The 17,934-nt window shown below is 57.8% G+C and overlaps 1 protein-coding gene across 1 annotated transcript in view; it reads right to left on the reverse strand.

Annotated features, from left to right (window-relative positions):
* The window catches only part of KCNN3 (potassium calcium-activated channel subfamily N member 3), a 132,704-nt gene that overhangs the window by 10,485 nt on the left and 104,285 nt on the right, over positions 1–17,934 (reverse strand). The window contains exons 4-5 of the mRNA XM_021682010.1: positions 10,042–10,183; positions 3,777–3,887 (exon numbers count right to left, since the gene is read on the reverse strand). Of these exons, the coding sequence (XP_021537685.1) occupies positions 3,777–3,887; positions 10,042–10,183 (253 nt within the window). The remainder of the gene's footprint in view (positions 1–3,776; positions 3,888–10,041; positions 10,184–17,934) is intronic.

Below are 17,934 nucleotides of genomic sequence, written 5' to 3' on the forward strand. Positions count from 1 at the left end.
ACTGATCCATCTATTACTTGACAAGTTTTTCAGAGATTAAGACCTGTGATGAGTAAATCCTTGAATTACCTGCTGGAAGAAAAAGTTTTTTCAGCAGGATTATGGTAAAACTTTTACAGTTTCTTTAGCACTGATTAGTAAGTCCAGGGGGTTACTAAGGGTTTTGAGCAGGGTGGTGATATGTTCATAGCTAAGTCTTGGAGCCTCAGGGGACCTGCAGGGAAGCAAAGAGCAGGAAGACTAGGGACAGGGAAGCTCAGGGAGGGGGAGGTGGCGAGCACCTGTGACAGCTTTAAGTGTGGTGAGCAGAGGGCCTGGGAAAGCCGGCATGTGGGAACAGCCTTGGCGAGGTCGAAGTGGCTGGGGAACAGCTCAGGCCTCGGGGTCCAGAGCAGAGAAGAGTCCCAGATGCTGTAAGTTCCCAGGCCTGGAGACCAGGGAAGTCAGGAGAAGGAACAAGCGTAGGGAAGACAGGGGTTTGGTTTAGGTCTTATTCATTGGCCTCAGGGGAAATGTACTTAGATAAGTATGTGGGGCAAGAACCCCTCGCGGCAAGGGTAAGGACACACAGTCCTCAGCCAGTGGTACGCGGCTGGTGCTGCCTGAGGTCTGGCGTGGAGAGTCAACGTGGCAAACGTCAGCCGTGTGCCCGTGGGCAGCCTGCCTGCTGGTTAGAAGAGGAGGTGCTCTCTGAGGGCGGGAGCTGCCTGGTGCCCATCTTGGTGTCCCCGGAGCAGAGCGTGACGTCCAGCGGGCGACCTGACGATGGGTGTGGTTAGTTCCGTAAAATGCGGAGATGGGGACATGCAGCATTGCGTCGGGGAAAGACGGGGAGCTAGTGTCTTTTTTCTAGTCTCTCTGTGTGGCGTTTACATACATATTATCTACCAGCCCAGACAGTAGCCAGAAATGGCAGCTCTGGAAGAGCAACGGCCCTGACCCCGTGAGGTCGCTGGGAAGGCCCGATGCACTAAGTGCAGGGGTCATTGCTGCCAGAGACGACAGGAAGACCATGGGTTCAGGGGGGCCAGGAACTGAGCTCCTCCCCCTGCGCCACCAGCCGGCCCCACCCCCTCCCGCCCACACGGTAAATACACAAAACCCAGTGACTCTCACGGGCGCCGACGCGGGGGCCAGAACTGCTGAAGCAAGCCCGGCAGGACCCATAAACTAGAACGCTCTGCGTATTTTTAGGACCAATAAATTACAATTCTTCTCTCTCTCTCTGCTTAGGTGTTTGGAGAATTAAGTTTGCCTGCATTTGTCATAATAGATTGCTTTTATCTGTGGAATGCATGACGGTCCGCTCCTGAGAGTTTTCTGATTATGCCGCGGTCGGCTCTCTGAGGTTGGGTCTTTCTCTGGTGCTTCACTGAGGTCCCGGGAGAGACCGCGCTCGCCCTCCCTGGGCTCCAGGCGCGGAGGGGATGGGGATGGGGCCCCGGCGCCCCAGGGAGAAGGGCTGGGCTCCCTCACAGCCCAGCAAGGGGAGCTGAGGCTCTCTGGCACCTTCCTTCCACCCGAGGTTTTGGAGAAGAACCTCTGGAAGCCCCAGGCCCGCCAGGCCCGCCAGCTTTGAGAATCCTCCCTCTGCAATGTTTGCTCCTCTGGGAGAAGATACGAGACATTAAAGAGACATTTATACAGATTTAGGTGTTCTCAGAAAAGTGAGATGTATTCAGTTTAAAAGGTACCTGGCGCTCATGGATGAGCCACAGATATTTGTTGATTTGATTTTCGGTCCTACTTTTCCAAAAAGTAAGTGGCCTTGAGGATTTATAGAATTATTTTAGAGGACGGGAAGCAGCGACCACAGTGTCTGCTCCTTCCACAGTCGGACTGCAGACAAACTGCTCATTTTCCCGTCAGGTGGGGGGGCTGGCTCTGCTTGGCTTTTTTTTTTTTTTTTTTTAAAAGTTTTTTTTTTTTTATTTGAGAGAGAGAATGAGAGAGAGAGCATGAGAGGGGGAGGGTCAGAGGGAGAAGCAGACTCCCTGCCGAGCAGGGAGCCTGATGTGGGACTCCATCCCGGGACTCCAGGATCATGACCTGAGCCGAAGGCAGTCGCTTAACCGACTGAGCCGCCCAGGCGCCCCTCTGCTTGGCTTTATTTTCCTCCACTGTCTGATTTACGGGGCAGAAAATGGAGAAAGCGCGGGAATGGCACGCAGTACAAAGTGTATCGGGGATTTCACGAAGCACACCAGACTATGCAGACTGTTCAGGCCTCTGCTCTAGGGAAGCAGCTGCCGGAAGGTCCTGGAGGCAGGACCGCCCGCCCTCACCCCTGCATCACCCTGGTCACCCCTGCACCAGGAGTGCCTGCACAGACCAGGGTGCCAGTGGGTCTGTGCACGGCGGCGCCAGTCACGCTGGTGATGTGCTCAGTGCGGAGCTGCACTCGTGTGCGGCCTCCGGGGCTGAAGGGAACCGCTGGGCCACAGGCCTCCGGGTGGATGCCACTCAGACAGCCGCGGGCACAGCCCTCCGTTCCACCATCGCGATGCTGCATGACGCTCTCTGTTGTGCATCAGACGGCGAGGCCTGCCTGCCAGCCGGGGAGGATGTTTGCGGGACCCGCCCCTTTGCACATCTGGGGAGCCTCTGTAGAGACTCCAACACAGGGACGCAAAGACCAGACAATCAAACCCCATAATAATGCTGCTGAGAAGCGCAGGGGCCTGGGCACTGGCGCCGGCCTCCCCGCCTCCCTTCTCCTCCCTGCCTCCAAGTCTGTTGCTAACGCTGTTTTCCGGGGCTGCAGCGTTATCACAGAGTATCTTCTCTCACGTTCAAAACCCCAAACCAGCACCTGGTTGCTCACGGGCCCCCAGCCCCCTGAGTCCTGAACCAGGAAGATGGGCCACAGCGGCCCTGACCCCAGCACAGGGTCTGAGGCTTGTCTCAGAAAGAGGAGTCTTGCAAGAAATCCTCTTGCTGACCTCTGTTCGCCTTGCAGCTCTAGAGAATTCTCCGTAAAAGCAGCGTTAAGGAACGGTTCTGCCTGCTCGTCTGGCTGTTGTCCTGGAAGGGCCGGTTTCTGTCTGTTCTCTGACCGTTGAGCGGTGGCAGGCTTCCAGCAGCTGACCCATCTCCCGGCCTGCACGCCTCCTCCCCGACCACGAGCGAGAAGCACTGCCTGGAAGCCCCCAAGGGGGACTGGATGATGACACTTTGATGAACACCCATTTAGAAATGGGGGCTCTGCTGTGATGATCGTCTTTAATGATTTTTTAAAAAGGATTAGATTTAGATGCAATATTATTTTTAAGACTCTACTGGCCTCCCTGGGGTGCCCGGCCAGCTCAGTCAGAGGAGCGTGCGACTCTTGATCTCAGGGTCGTGAGTTCGAGCCCCATGTTTGGTGAAGAGATGACTTAAAATAAATAAAACTTAAAAAAAACCCCCCAAACCCCCAAGACTCTACTGCCCTTCCTAACGTTGTCTGACCTAACCAAAAATGCTGCCTCACGCTGGGTGACCGGTTCAGTGCCGTTAGGGGAGGGGGTGGGTCACACCACCGAATGCTCCATTCAGTTGTCAGGAAACTTTTTTGGTCATCTGAACCGAGCGCAGTGATTTAGTAGAAGACGGGAGCCCGGAATGCTGGGACGTCGCGCCCCCCGTGTGGAGACCGCTCGCAGGTGTCTGGGCTCCCGGCCCCCCGACCCCCGTTGAGAGGTGTGGCCCTGACCTACAGCACTCAACTGTCTCCTTGTGACCGGCCTCCACACTGGGCTGGAGCCCCCCGTTAAGACGTGGACAGTGGTGTTTACCCGTTTGGTGAGCTGCGTATCCATCATGAAGTTGTGGACATGCTTCTCTGCCTTGGTGAGCTCCAGCTTTCGGGCCACCACGGCCACCACGAGGGCAGTGCAGCCCGCACCCTGTGGGGGACAGAAGGGGGGAGAGAGCCCGGGATTACAAGGCAGGCTGCAGGCAGAGGACGGCTCCCCCGCCGGGCCCACTGCGGGGGCCCAGGAGACGACGGGTGCCCGGGTCTCTGGCCGGTCGGGCCCTGATTGCCGCCCCCACAGAGGAGCCTGCCCGGGGCTGACCTCCCTCCGGGAGAGGGGAGACCACTGAGTCTTCAGAGGACCAGCCAGGTGTTAACGGAGCGGGGGTGGGGGGTGGGGCTGAGGCTTCGGGGGATTTAAAACAGCAGATAATCACTCAGTCGTTGGCAAGGCTGTGCAGGTGGACGGTCTGGGCACTAGGCCCCGTCTCCCTCTTGTTTATCCAAGCCCACCCCCCGCTCCAGACCAAGGGGCCGGGAAGAGAGGAGGCCACGCTGATACGAGAGTCGGGGTGGTACAGCACCTGCCATGCACCCCACAGGGCACCCCGGACTTCAGCCCACAGTACACCCCACACTGCACCCCACCCTGCACCCTGGGGGAACGGGGTTGGCGTGAGTGTGCGAGCTCAGGGATGGGGCTTGTTCAGCACTCGGGTCTTTGTAGGCAGAGGTCCAGCTGTGACTCAGCACGAGGACCGAGCCCCTTCTCCATTTGTCCCGAGACCCTGCAGACACCGTGGGGACACAGGCTCCCGCCCCAGGCCAGGCCTTCAGGGAGCCTGCAGCAGCCCTTAGTACTCCCCCAGTGATGTTCTCACTGCGGGCGCACAGGGGTCCCACAGAACCCCCTCTGCGGGCCGCGGGGCGCTAGCCTGACCGTCCAGAACGACGGATCCTGAGTCCCCGACGGGGGGCTTTCCCGCCCACCCTCGAGCTCAGGGACGCCCAGGCCCGACCCCCGCTCACCCCTCTGCAGGGGCAGAAGTCAGTCCTGCCCTGCCTGGCCCCTGCCTCGCCCTGCTCTACCTCGGCCTCGCCCTGCCCCTGCCCCTGCCTTCACCCTGCCCTCCCCCTGCCTCGCCCTGCTCTGCCCCTGCCTCGCCCTGCCCCTGCCCCTGCCTTCGCCCTGCCCTGCTCTGTCCTGCGCACTGGCCTGGACCGCCCCGCCCTCCCTCATGGGAAGAGAGGAACAGTCTGACCCTCTAGATGCCAAACTGTAACTGCAGTTGCCACAAGCCTGGCTTAGCACTGGGAGGTCCCAGGGCTCGAGGGCTCCATCAACAATGTTTTTGGCTCATCGGTCGAACAGAATGGGTTAGAAACAGAGAGAGATGTTTTTCAAGGTACACCATCCGCACTGCAGCCGGAAGGAGTGCATGTGGCCGGACGGTCAGCAAGGGCTGAGTGGTGTCAGGCTTTGGCTGGGGGGCAACGCCTTCCCCCAGCTCTTCACAGCATTCCCTCCAGAACAATCTCCCATTTCCCGGTACATTTGGTGAACAACCCACTTCCAGCACAACAAACTGAAAAGGACCGTGTCTCCGTGCACCTTCCTTCTCTGACCTCATCTTCCTCTCTTGTTCGGGAATGGCTGTGTTTTCTTGGCATCTGCGTCTTGCAGAAGACTGTGCCCAATTTTCAAAGGATCTGTACGGGATGTTGGACAGCCTGGTCCATAGCTGTCGTTGATTTAATCAAGCCTCCAAAAGTAACACATGGCTTATAAGGAGCTGTTCTGGAGGGAAGAGGTGTTAACCCTAACCCTAACCCTAACTCCATTCCCCTCAACCACACCGAGTACCATCCCTCTCCTTTGTGGGGAGTTCCAAGCCCAAACAGAGGGACATATCATAGTGTTAAAAATGGGGCCTCGGGGGCGCCTGGGTGGCTCAGTCGGTTAAGCATCATGATCCCGGGGTCCTGGGATCGAGCCCCGCATCGGGCTCCCTGCTCTGCGGGAAGCCTGCTTCTCCCTCCCCCACTCCCCCTGCTTGTGTTCCTCTCTCGCTGTCTCTCTCTGTCAAATAAATAAATAAAATCTTCAAAAAAAAAAATGGGGCCTCACTCCGAGAGGCCTTCCCAGGCTCTGTTCTCCCTCGCCTCCCCCGGGGCCAGGAGAGCAGAGTTCCACTTTAATCGCCCCTACAAGCCAGGGGGCAGAGGCGCTGAGGAGGGGTCCCCCACTCATCACGCTGTTCTGGGGATCCCATCAAACGATCAGTCGTGCACCATCCTGGACTTCCAGGGTCCGGGAGAGGGTCCCTGGCCCCCACCATGGCTCACAGCCCAGCTGCTTGATTGCAGGGGGCTTCTAATTGGAAGCCAAAGTGTTTTAACTAAGGAACCATCTATTTTATACGATTAAGATAAATTTCTGCATGGAGACAGGAAGGTGGACTGGATTACGTTTTCAATTTCTTTTGACTTAAAGGTGCCAAGACTCCCTTGTGGCTATTTCTCTGGAGGGCACTGGGTTCTTAACCACTAAGTCTGACTTGAATAGATAGCAGTGAATACTCTCAACTTTATTTTTCTTTTAGAAAATCCATCATCTGGATGTAATTAGGGAAGTCACCAATAATGAAGCCTCACTTGGTCATTTCCATTAAGAAGCAACCTTGTGAAGATGGGGTCAGACATCAGCAACCTCCGGAAAGTGGTGGGTACCGTGCTGAAGTCCAGACTGCTTGTCCTCTGTACAGTGTGTGTGTGAGAGACAGAGAGAGAGGAGGAGGGAAGAGGAGGGGGACGGGAGGAGGAGAAGGGAGGAAGAGGAGGAGGAATGGAGGGGAAGAAGAGGAAGGGGAGGGGGGGGAGGGGAGGGGAGGGGAGAGGAGGGGGAGAGGAGGAAGGGGAGGGGAGGGAGGAGGCGGGAGGGAGGCGGAGGAGTGGGGAGGGGAGGGAGGGGAGGGGTACAGAGAGAGAGTGAGCTGGAGCAGAGACCAGACAGGGAACACTCCAGCTGAGTCCTGAACAGTCAGGGCAGAGCGGGGGAGGAGGGAAAGGCTGGGTGACGGGGTTGAGTGAGGAAGGCGGGAGGTTGAGGGAGGCAAGACTTGAGTCAGGAGGTAACCCTCAGGGAGCGCCTGGCTGGCTCAGTTGGTTGAATAGCTTGATTTCGGCTCAGGTCCTGATCTCAGGGCTGTGAGCTCGAGCCCCAAGACAGGCCCCGTGCGCAGCGAGGAGTTGGCTTGAGATTCTCTACTTCCCTCTCTAAAATAAATAAATCAGTCTTTAAAAAAGAAGGTAACGGTCAATTTTGGCTCTTTGGTGGAGATGAAGGGTGCGTTATGGGAGCCCCTCCCTCCCACGGCTCTCCTGTAAGGGGTCTGTTGATGGATGTTCCTCGGGGACAGCGGGGCGCCTGTGGGCAGGGCGCATCCCCGACGGGGGCGGCTCCAGAAGACAGGGCACACAGGCCTCGGCCGGCTCCCGCCATCCCAGCGTGGGCAGAGGGGCCTGTGGGGAGGACGGCGTGGGACTGAAGGGGGCAAGCCGCCGCGGGTGTGTCTTCCACGGGGTCACCGTGGAGCAAATCCATGACTCAGACTTCCGCCTTCAAATGTGACAAGTCCCGAGTCACAGCTGAGGGCAGCTAGATTCCTGGGTCCCCTCTGACCAGCTCCTACTCCCCAGAGGGGCGGCATGGGCAGGGTCCCCCGCCACCCGCCGCCGGGTTCGTGGTGAGCAGGAGCAGGAGTGGGCGGAGGAAGGTGTGGCCAGGCCGGCGAACCTGCCAACTCATCTGCAGGTTTGTCCTCCACACCCGTCCTCCCGCCTCTCTAGCATCAATGGTGGGGCCAAATCTCGGAGGGAAGCCTGGGCGGCTTACGCAGCATTCTGTCTCTGCAACAGCCTCCACGGAACAACTGGTTTGAAAGCAAGGTGTTTCAGGGAGAAGCTCATCTTCTAAACCTGACCAGAAGCAGACGTCCGCTGAGCCTCCTTCCAGAGCGACTCAGAACGTGGCCCCATGTTCCCTTTGCAGTTCAAAGAGCATCTCTCCTGAGGCCATGGGGGGAGCTCAGTGTCCCCAGCAGACGTCCTACAGCTTTCGTCTATTTGTCCCAAACTCAGGAAGGGTCTGCAGAGTGAGTGCAGGTGATCTGTCCTGACACGGGGCTCCTACTAAGTGGTCTTGGGGGCCCCACGCGCCCCCAGATGCCTGCGGCCGGCCCTAAGGGTGCGGCCAGGTCCAGTTCTGGAGACTGAATGTCGACAGCTTTCTCTGACTGTCACCGTCGTCATGACGCTCTTTAGGGAAAGATGCCGGACTTTGACCGACCGGCTTCTGTGGCCAGAACCCCTCCAACGCACCGGGTCTGGGCCAACAACGTCAAGTTGCTCAGACAATTACATACCCTGCCTAATGGTTGATAATTACACCGTTTCTGGGACTGCCAGGAGAAAACAATGATTAAGACTATTTACAGCCGCACACACACATCCTTCCCTCCCCTCTGGCGGCCTCGCTGGGCCCAGGTATCCATGGCAACTGCATGGGGAGCCCTACCTGGAGTGTGGGCTCGGCTGTAACCACCGGGAGGGGCGCTGGCGGGAGGCAGGGGAGGGGGAGGGCGGCTCGCACCGTGAAACCCTGGCAAGAATGACTCAGCTAGAAAAGTCACACTTGCTAGAAGAATGCCACTAAGTTCTTCCCTGGGGCCGACCCCCAGGGAGGCCACGGACTTGAACCTGGGTGGGAACACTGACAATGAACACACAGGCCCTGAACACGGAGAGGTACGGATTTACGCACCAGGGTTTTGGGAAGAGAGACGATGAAGGGCCTGCGCTGTGTTTTTAATAATGGGAGGGGGTACGGCCCTCCTCATCCTCTCATTCTCCCGCTTGGAACCTACCTCACTCCAGAACAGCCCTGGCCGAGGTGCTGCACCGGCCAGGAGCAAACCCCCTGCCAAAGACCCCCCCCAAGGAGCAGGCGTGGGGCCGGGCGTCCTGCCTCCTGCGGCTCGGTCAGAGAACAGGCCGGGAGACTCGGGGGAGCCGGCTCCCCGTGGGGCTCACCACCCCCCGGCCTGAGAGCTGGTCCTGAGGCACAGAGCCTGGCCCGGCCCCGGGGGGTGGGGGGCGCCGAGACCGGAAGGCTTTGGCCTTCAGGCAGCATTTCACTACTTTCTGGAAGGATCACTGCCTGGTTCCTGGTGGCACCTGGAGTCCGGCCAGACAGACGCCTTTGTTCTAAGGCCTTCCATTCACCCAGGGTTTCCTGGGCCGGGGATAAGCCTCTGCTTGACTGCTGTTCCAGGCCGGCTGGCTTCGGCGGGAAGGGGCTTCGGGGGGCAGAGGGGAGGGCTGTGTCCAGGCGGGAGACGGCAGTGCTGGGCTCTCCTGCTTGGGGCCCCTGACCCTAGAGCCTCCTCTGCTCCGAGGGGCCCGCACTCAGCTGCCTGGTCACTGAGATCAGTGCCAGAAGGCCCCCGGGCTGGGGAGTGGGGGGCAGCCCCCACTCCAGGTGAGGCTTTAGTGCCCTTTTCGCTGCAGAAAGGAATTGTTCAGAGGGAAAAGTCCAAGGGGCACCAAAAGGAAAGATTTTCACCCACGTGTGGGGGTTGCAGAGGGGCTCCCCTGGGGAGGGCTGTGGTGTCCACGGGGGGCCCCAGAGCCGAGCAGAAGGCCTGTGCACCCCCACACCCCACCCCAGCCACCCCTGGCCTCACTGCAAGCTCTCTCCTCTGAGCCTTGGGGGTCCCAGAGGGGGGCTGCCGGCCCTACAGGGAAGCGAGGCCCAGCCCCGCGTCATGGGGCCGGTGCAGGAGGGGTGGTGGCCTGGGGCTCCTCACTGCCATCCACTGTCACCGGCAGCCCGTGAGGAGCTCAGAGCAGGCCCTCCGTCCCCACTCTAGCAGCGGCCACGGGCTCAGGGCCCTGCCCAGTCCCCCCGCCCGGACTTCCAGTTAAGCTTTCTCAGACGGTCCCAGGCCCAGAGGGGGACCATTCAGGGCAAGCCCTGATGCCTACCGGGGTGAGCTTACGCAGGTGGGTGGGCTGGGTGGGGGTGCAGGTTCAGAGCAGGCCAGCCTTGCCTAGCCCGTTTTGGGGTGCCGTGAAGGAGCCATTAACTCTCCGGAACTGGGACCCATTCCTGTGTTAGAAAAGGCACTAAGCCCGTGAGAGGCATCTGCCTCCCCCTGCGGGGCATGTGGTGGCTGCCGGGCGGGCCCCTCTGTGCCCCTCGCAGCCCTGGAGGGAGGGGATGCCGGGCAGGGGCAGGTACTCACCATGATACCGGTGAGTAGACAGACGCCCTTCCCACAGTATGTGTGGGGCACCATGTCCCCGTAACCGATGGACAGGAACGTGATGGAGATGAGCCACATGGCGCCCAGGAAGTTACTGGTGACGTCCTGCTGGTCATGGTACCTGCCGAGGGGGAGACAGGGCTTAGTGGAGGGAACCGCCCGCCCTGGGGGTCGAGGCTGTGGGCAAACCCGGACCGGGAAGGACATGGGTCTTTGCTGAGGTGCCGGTGACCGAAGGCACCCGACTCTGCCCGCCTGGCCCCTGCCTTCTCCAGCTCGCCCCCAGAGGCGCTCCACGCTGTGGACGCCCTCCGAGCGCTGGTACGACAGCTTTGGGTGAAATCATGCATGAGTAAAATCTAGATGTTCCCTTCCAGCGACAACCTGAGTGTGTGTGGATGTGATCATCTGAAATCACAGGCCCCTGAACAGGGGAGAATGTCCAAAAAAATCACCAACAAATCTAGCACTTTTCTCTAAGAAGGTTGAGGGATCCCAGAGAAGGGGCCCCCGCTCAGGGCGCAGAGGGAGGCTGTCGCCACAGGGCTCTCGGGGCTGTTCTCAGGGGTGCTGGCATCCTCCTGCGGAGCTGGACGGGGCTCTGGGCTCCCTGTCGGCGGGGGGGGGGGGCGCTGGAACGGTACTGCGCCCATCTGCTCTGCCCGGGGCCCCCCGCACCCCGTCCTTGCCCTGCCTCCTCTCATGCCCAGACACGAAGCCCGCTGTGTGCCAGGCTCTGTGCCCAGTGCTGACATACAGACCAACAGGACACAGCCCCTGCCCGCAGGCTCTCAGCTCAGGGGAGGGCCGGTGAGGATGCAGACATTTGCAGAAGTGGGTGCACAGGGTGCCTCTCAATCAGGAGAGAAAGGGCAGTGACCTGGACCCAAACACCGGCAGGTTGGTCAGAGGCTGCAGTTTCCAGGCTGGCCAGGGGGAAGGGTGTTCAGGCAGAGGGAACACCCTCAAGAATGCCCGGGGCTGGGCTCGCGGGTGGCAGGGGTCCGGGGCGCCCTGGGGGCGGCAGCGCAGGCGGAGGTGGATCCTTTCTCAGAATGTTCGCTAACAGGGTCCGCCCGAACCACACACGAGGGACTGACTCTACAGCACAGAGGTGAGGTAGCCAGGTGGGAAGCAGGTGGAAGGGGCCAGGAGGGAGGTGCGGGTGACCGCCTTCCTCACCCGCCTGAGCCTGCCTGAGCAGATTCCAGGGAGCACGTCGGCAGCGGGCTGTCCAGCCCCAGCCTGACGCCAATACCAGCAGAGATACGTGCATTAGCCTCTCCACGCCGTCCGCACAAGGCCACGTGCGCCCAGAACTCCCGGGGAACGTTGCAAGGACAGGCATCCCCTCGCCGAGTTCTGTTGCCCTCTTCCTGCCGCCCCACCTGCCCTCTCCCGGTTGGCTGCCTCCGGCGTCGGCCCGTCAGGGTACACGGGAGTGGTACCTGCTGGGGCCGCGCACTCGATCCCCAAGACAGAGTGTGCCCTGCTCCTGTGCCAGGGGCCTCCCCGTCCCATCCCCCCAGCCCCCGTCCCTTCCGCTCCTGTGCGCTGCCTGGGGGGCCGTGGTGGCAGACTCCCCCCAGGGCCTGCACCGAACTGGCGGTGGGGACTCCTTCCTGGGAGGGGTGGGCTTCGGAGTCCGCAAAGCAGCCGGACTCAGTGACAGGCTGAATGCAGGGGCACACTTAGAGACGGCCCCACGCCGCAAGCCCGCAACGCGTACACGAATGTGGGTCACCGGTTCATCCTGAAGGCATCTCGGGTCAGGTCTGGGGATGGCGAGGTTGGGGTGCATGGCAGAGAGGACGTGAGCCTGTGGCCTTGGGCTCCGCCTGCCCAGCCTCAAGCCCCAGGTCCCCCTCAAGCGGCTCCAGGCTGTGGGCGGTGACCAACCTGATCTGGGGCTGGGGGTGCTGTAGCACACGGACAACCCGCCCAGCGCCGGCTGCTCAGTCACTGTCGAGGGCAGGTGTTGTCCGTCTGAGAACCATCTACTGAGAAACAGAGGGGGCGGGCGCCAACCAGGGAGTCACGAGCCGTCCATGCAGGTGTCTTCAAGTTCGGCTGCAGGGCTGTTTGATACAGGCATGAAGGAGGCTACTGTAAATTCTTGGACACAGAAGGGACACGGGACCCAGGGTGTCCGAGAAGGACTCGTCCAGCTGCTGCCGCAGGAGAGACGACGGCGGGCGGGCCCGTGTCCACAGGTGCCCGAGGAGAAGCGACGGAGAGCCGCAGGGGACAGCCGTCGTCACCCACGCGGACGCCGACCACGGGGTCTGGACTTAACCTGTAGCCTGTCTTCTGCCTATGTTCCTGGCCCTGCCGTGCACGTGGGTCCTCACAGTGTCCCCTCCTTGCAAACCCGAGGCTTAACCTGGGGTCGCTGGCTGCTCAGCGGTCCACATGTGAGTGGCCCCGAGAGAAACAAATTGGAGCTCAGAGTGGGTGTCAGCAACAGGTGGTTGTCTTGTCGTCACCTTGATGTCCGATTTACGGTTTTATTTTTCTTCAAATTCCCTTTATGTTCTTGTGGGTTTCTTTGTCATTCGCACACACATTGGTGCCGTGTGTGTGGGATAGAAGCAGGTCTTGGGGACGCCACTCACTCTTCGCCTGTGAGACTTGAGTGCTGTCCCCTTTGGGGGGGCACAGAGACACCCACTGCCCCGCGTCATGGGGCCGGAGGCATGTGGCCCACCGGGAGGGAGGCGATGAGCCGCCGCCCGGGCTGGGGATTGAGGGCTGTGGGAGCAGAGAAAAGCTGTTTCCAAACCTGTTCACAATTTTACAGTGGTTTACACCTGTCACAAATCCACGTGTGCATGTCATGCTATTTTTTTCAACAGAGAATTTTTCAGAGAACCATTTTTTTCTTTAAGCGCTAAGGAGGAAAAGGTATCTTTTTTTTAAGGATAGTTATTGTAGTTATTAGTTTCTCATTAGGGTGTGGACTGTTTTTTTCATTTTTTAATATTACGAAACAAATGATAGATACAGGCGACCATGTGACACTTGGTGGCAAATTAAACACACATGGTCCTCAGACCCTTCCGCACGGCAGACAACCCAGGGTCCCCAGAAACCTGAGGAGAGTCTCTAACGTGAAAGACACAGACTGAGTCAGTTAAACAAAGAAACAGGACTCTGGATCCCAGGCAGCCCATTCGCAGGGAAGAGCACATGGGGTAACCCTGTCCTGAATCAACATTGTGAGAAAGACAACACTCTGGCCCCAGGAGATGCGAGGCGATGCTGGACAAGGGGGTCTTTCTGGCAGGACTGGGGGTCAATGGAGGGGTGTCCCAAAGGCAGAGATGAAAATATGAGAAAATCACTGAACCCATCTACCAATTCAAATATTAACAGTTTCAGAAACAGAACTGGAAAAAAGGAGGAGGAGAGAAGTAATCATTAAAGAAGTCATTAAAAATTTTTTTCCAAAACTGAAGGACGTAAGTTTCTAGATGGAGGGCCCTCTGTCCCCAGGCAGTGGGTGAAAAGACTCACACTGAGGCACATTGTTGCGAAATTTCAGAACACCACGGGGAGGAGAGGTGTTATGGGACTTCCAGAGCCAGTGAGGGCGGGGGAGGCAGGGGAGGGGGACCCAGGGAGGGGGAGGGAGGGAGGAGGGGGAGGGACTGAGGGAGAGGGAGGGAGGGGGGCGGGGAGGGGGGGGGGGGGGGAGGGGGGGAGGGGGAGGGAGAGAGGGAGAGATGGGGAGGGAGGGGGAGGGAGGGAGAGGTCAAATATAATGAAGCAGAAATCGGGGTAACTTTGGACTGGTTGACAGCAACATTCGAAGCTAGCAGGCCGTGGAATAACGGCTTCAAAATTCTGAAGGGAAATTATTTCCAAACCAGCCAAGGTATTAGTTCAGTCTGAAGGTTGAGTGAAGACATTTTCAGATCTGCAAGACTCAGAGATTTGCCTCCTCTGCACTTTTCCCACGAAACCACAGAAGCTGTGTCACCAGAACGAAGGAGGGAACCAAGAAGGAGGAAGCCTGGGGCGGAGGGAGTGAGACCCTGCAGGACGGTGTCCCAGGGGACAGGGCCTGGTGGTCCTTGGATGCCGGCCAAGTGCCAGACTGGAGCAGGTCAGAGGCCCTGGGAGACATTTCTCCAAGAAGACAAAACTGATCGAAGAGCGAATGTGCCTGAAGGCCCCGAGACAAGGTTGGACCGCTGCCAGAACGTGGAGCTGAATTAGTGATAAATACATGGAAAGAGCTGAGCACATGACCAGATGCGGTGATTCACCAGGAGAAACAAGTTCTGCAGGAGAGGCATCACTGTCCTTTCCTGAGGGCACCACCATGAACAGTCAAGCGCGTGCTGCTGGGACTCGATGGCCAACCAGGATCAGGAGAGGCCGGTGACGGTGGTGGGAGGCCGGGGGGGCGGTGAGCAGGGGCCACATCCTCACCTCCCACGTGGGAAGCGAGCAGATGGCACCAAAATGGAAGTTTTGAATACCAGCAGCGCACTCATGTCATCAGACACGCGGAGGTCACCACGCGCAGTAACGGGCACAAGGCCCACAGCGAGCTCCCTCTGGGGCAGGGCAAGCGAGAGGAACTGGCACCGAACCACGGACTCCAAAGTGTAACCTTGTGGAACTTCCATGATATCCAACATAAGACCAAGCCGAAGAGAAAAAACCAGAAATGAATGTCACGTAAAATTCAGTTATGAAGCATAGACACAAAAGAAGTGTCGCCGAGCTCACCGCACCAGCCGCCCGCCGAATGGCCAGCTGCACTCTCTCCGTTCTGGGCTCTGCGTCCCGAGCTTGCGCTCACCACGGCCTTCCACACGTGTGCACGCCTGAACGGCATATGGTTTAGCTTGGCCTGTCTCCGAGTGCCATAAAAACCAAGTCACACTCCAGCAGTATGGTCCCCAGCGGTCCCCTTCCTCCTCCTGCACATGCGTTTGTAATCCCGTCCTTCTGACCATGGGCTGGACCACGCGGCTTGTTTCTAACATGTGGCGGAAGTGATGGGCTATCATCTCTGAAATCCCATGATGAGAAGGGAAATCCCATGATCCTGTGCTTAAGTTCTCCAGCTAAGATCCCGACAACATGGATCCCTCGATCCCTGACCTCTGTCTTGGGCGAGCTCTACCTTGGGAGAAGCCCCTTGCCCTGCCAGGACGTGAGCCCATGGAGAGGCCTGGGGGGTGAGGGGCCACAGCCCGCCCACAGCCCACAGGGTGAACCTGGAAACAGAGACCCTTCTCTAGTGCCTGGAGAGCAGCCCGCAGGGCGGCTGGCAGCTTGACCACAACTTACGAGAGACTTTGAGCCAGAGGCACCCTGCTAAGCTGCCCCTGAATTCCTTCCTGACCTTTTGCAACTGTGAGATAGGAAACATCTGCTGTTTGAAGCCGCTAAATTACGGGACGACTTGTTATGCAGCAAGAGGTAGCTGGCACATGGAACTCTTCTGTGAGCTGCGCCCTTGCACTCGGCATGCAGGCTGATCTGCGTGGCCACGGGCTTCCCGTCCTGGACATGATGCATCGTGTATTCATTCACCTGCTGATGGACATCTGGTCTCCAGCTTTGTTCTCCAGTGAGCAATACTGCTGTCCACAGCCTTAACCACAGCTCCCGGCACATTGTCTTAGAGTGTCTCTGGGCCATGCACCTTAACAGCGGGTTTGTGGACTTTTAGGGCATGTGCATATCCAACTTCGTTAGGAAATGCCAAGTGATTTTCCAAAATGGCAGCACCGTTAGGCTTCCGCCAGCAGTGGATTACAATTCCTGTTGCTCCGTGTCCTCATCAACACTCACCATCATCCATCATCTGACAAGTTTTGCCCAACTAGTGGGTAAACTGGTACCTCATCATGCTTTTACTCAGCATTTCTCTGATGAAAGCTGGAGTATCTTTTCATGTTTATTGGTCATGTTTCCTCTTCTGTGAAGTATCATTCCTGACTTTTGCCCATTTTTCCATTTCTTTGTTTTTATCTGTTTTTCTTATTGGTTCTAAGAGTTCTTTTTATATTCTAGATAAGAAGAACTTTGTCAGTTTTTGTGTTGAAAATTCTTTTTCCAGTTTGTGCCAGTCTTTTTATTTTCTTTATAGTATTTTTAATGAATAGAAATTTTAAATGTTACTGTAGCTGAATTTATCATCCTGTTCACTTATAACTAGTGACATATAATTTTTAAAGAAATGCTTGCCTACCTGCAGTTATAAGGCTTTTCAATGTTTCTAAATGTTGCCTTTCACACTTAAGTCTTTAATTCACCTGGAATTGATTTCACGTTTGGTGTGAGGTAGGGATATGCCTTCCTTTCTCTCAAGTGGATAACCAGTCATCCGCGGCCCACAAAACAACCAGTGTCTCCCCACCCCCACCTCTGTCCTATGGATTTTTCACAGAAGTGACAATTTCTGGGCTCTCTATTCTGTTTCATCAGCCCGTGTGTCAACCCCTGCGTTCCTTTATATTCCTCTTTGTAGCCTTTTCTATGTATCTTCTCAGAGCCTAAAGAAGATCAGGTGCTCAGTGAATATCTGTGGAATGAATACGGCCTGCTTGTTACTTTTCCTGTCCCCGTGGGGAAGTGATGCTTGCTTCAGGAATTCAGTGAAGCACGTTAAGGTGACTCCAACTGCTCTCCTCAGCAGGTAAGGTTGTGTTGGCTGCCAAATTCCTTGGGCTTGGAGTCAGTTCTCACCATCAAAGAGAACTCAGCTCCTTGCCAGGAGCTGTGACCTGACTCTTTTCACATGGATCTTAGTGATATGATGGCCATTCATCCTGGGTCTGGTCTGTTTGCTGGAGATTTTTAGGGATCAAGCTAAGTGTATTGCCTTGTGCTCACCCTCCAGTCATCACCCAGCTTCACACAGTCAGACCCCAGCCCCCCGAGCTGTGGATCCTGTGCTTAAGTTCTCCAGCTAAGATCCCGACAACATGGATCCCTCGATCCCTGACCTCCTGGTGGCCTTTGATACTGCTGGTGCCTCCCTTCTCAGAAGCCTGCTCCTTTGGCATCGTCGGCGGCTGGCTGTCCTGGCTTCCTGCCGCTCTGACGGTCCTTCTTGGCCCCTTCGTCTGGCCTCCTCTTCAGCGTTCTCTGCTGCCTGCTCGCCGTGGGCATTCCCCTATCTTGCCGCCGTCACGCCTGCCACTGTCCTCAGTGACCCTTCCACCGCTTCGAGACCCAGCTCACATCTCGCCGGCCCCTCCCAGACACAGTGAGCTCTTTGCCTCTGACCCCACACCGCCCAGCGTTTGCGCTGTCCCCGCGCAGCCTGCACTATGTGGACACCCCAGGCTGTTAGGTGTCATGGCCAGAATGCAGGGGCTGGAGGGCCAAACTGCCTAGGTTCGAATCTGGGTTTGCCCCTTAGTATCTGCATGACCTTGTCCTCAGTTTTGCTGTCTGTAAAAGGGGATTCATGTACAAGAAGCAGTTACTGTTGGGGCTGGATGAGCGGATCTTTCCAAACGGAACAGTGCCTGGCGCGCAGTGTTGGCTATGGTGTTATTCCCATCTCGTGCAAGCCCAGCCTTGTCACCGCAGAAAGAGCGCAGGATCTGGAGCCCAAGCCTGCCTTGCAGGTCCTAATGGCTTTGTGACCTAGAACAAAGCACTTCACTGCCTCAGTATGTCTCCTCTTTAGGGAAGCGGAGTGTAATGTCTGCCTGACCAGCTCCCAAGGCTGTGGGGAGGAGTCGGTGTGGAAGGGCTCTGTCAAGCTCAGATGGAGGATGCACATCCAGCGGTGAGACCGACTCTTGATGAGCGCCACCCCGTCTCCCCCGACAAGCGCCTCCCGCCGGGACCCCTCCCACCCTGGACTCCTCCCATCGGAACCGCTCGCACCAGTCC

Source organism: Neomonachus schauinslandi, chromosome 6 (genome assembly GCF_002201575.2).
Source record: "Neomonachus schauinslandi chromosome 6, ASM220157v2, whole genome shotgun sequence".
NCBI classification, from domain to species: domain Eukaryota; kingdom Metazoa; phylum Chordata; class Mammalia; order Carnivora; family Phocidae; genus Neomonachus; species Neomonachus schauinslandi.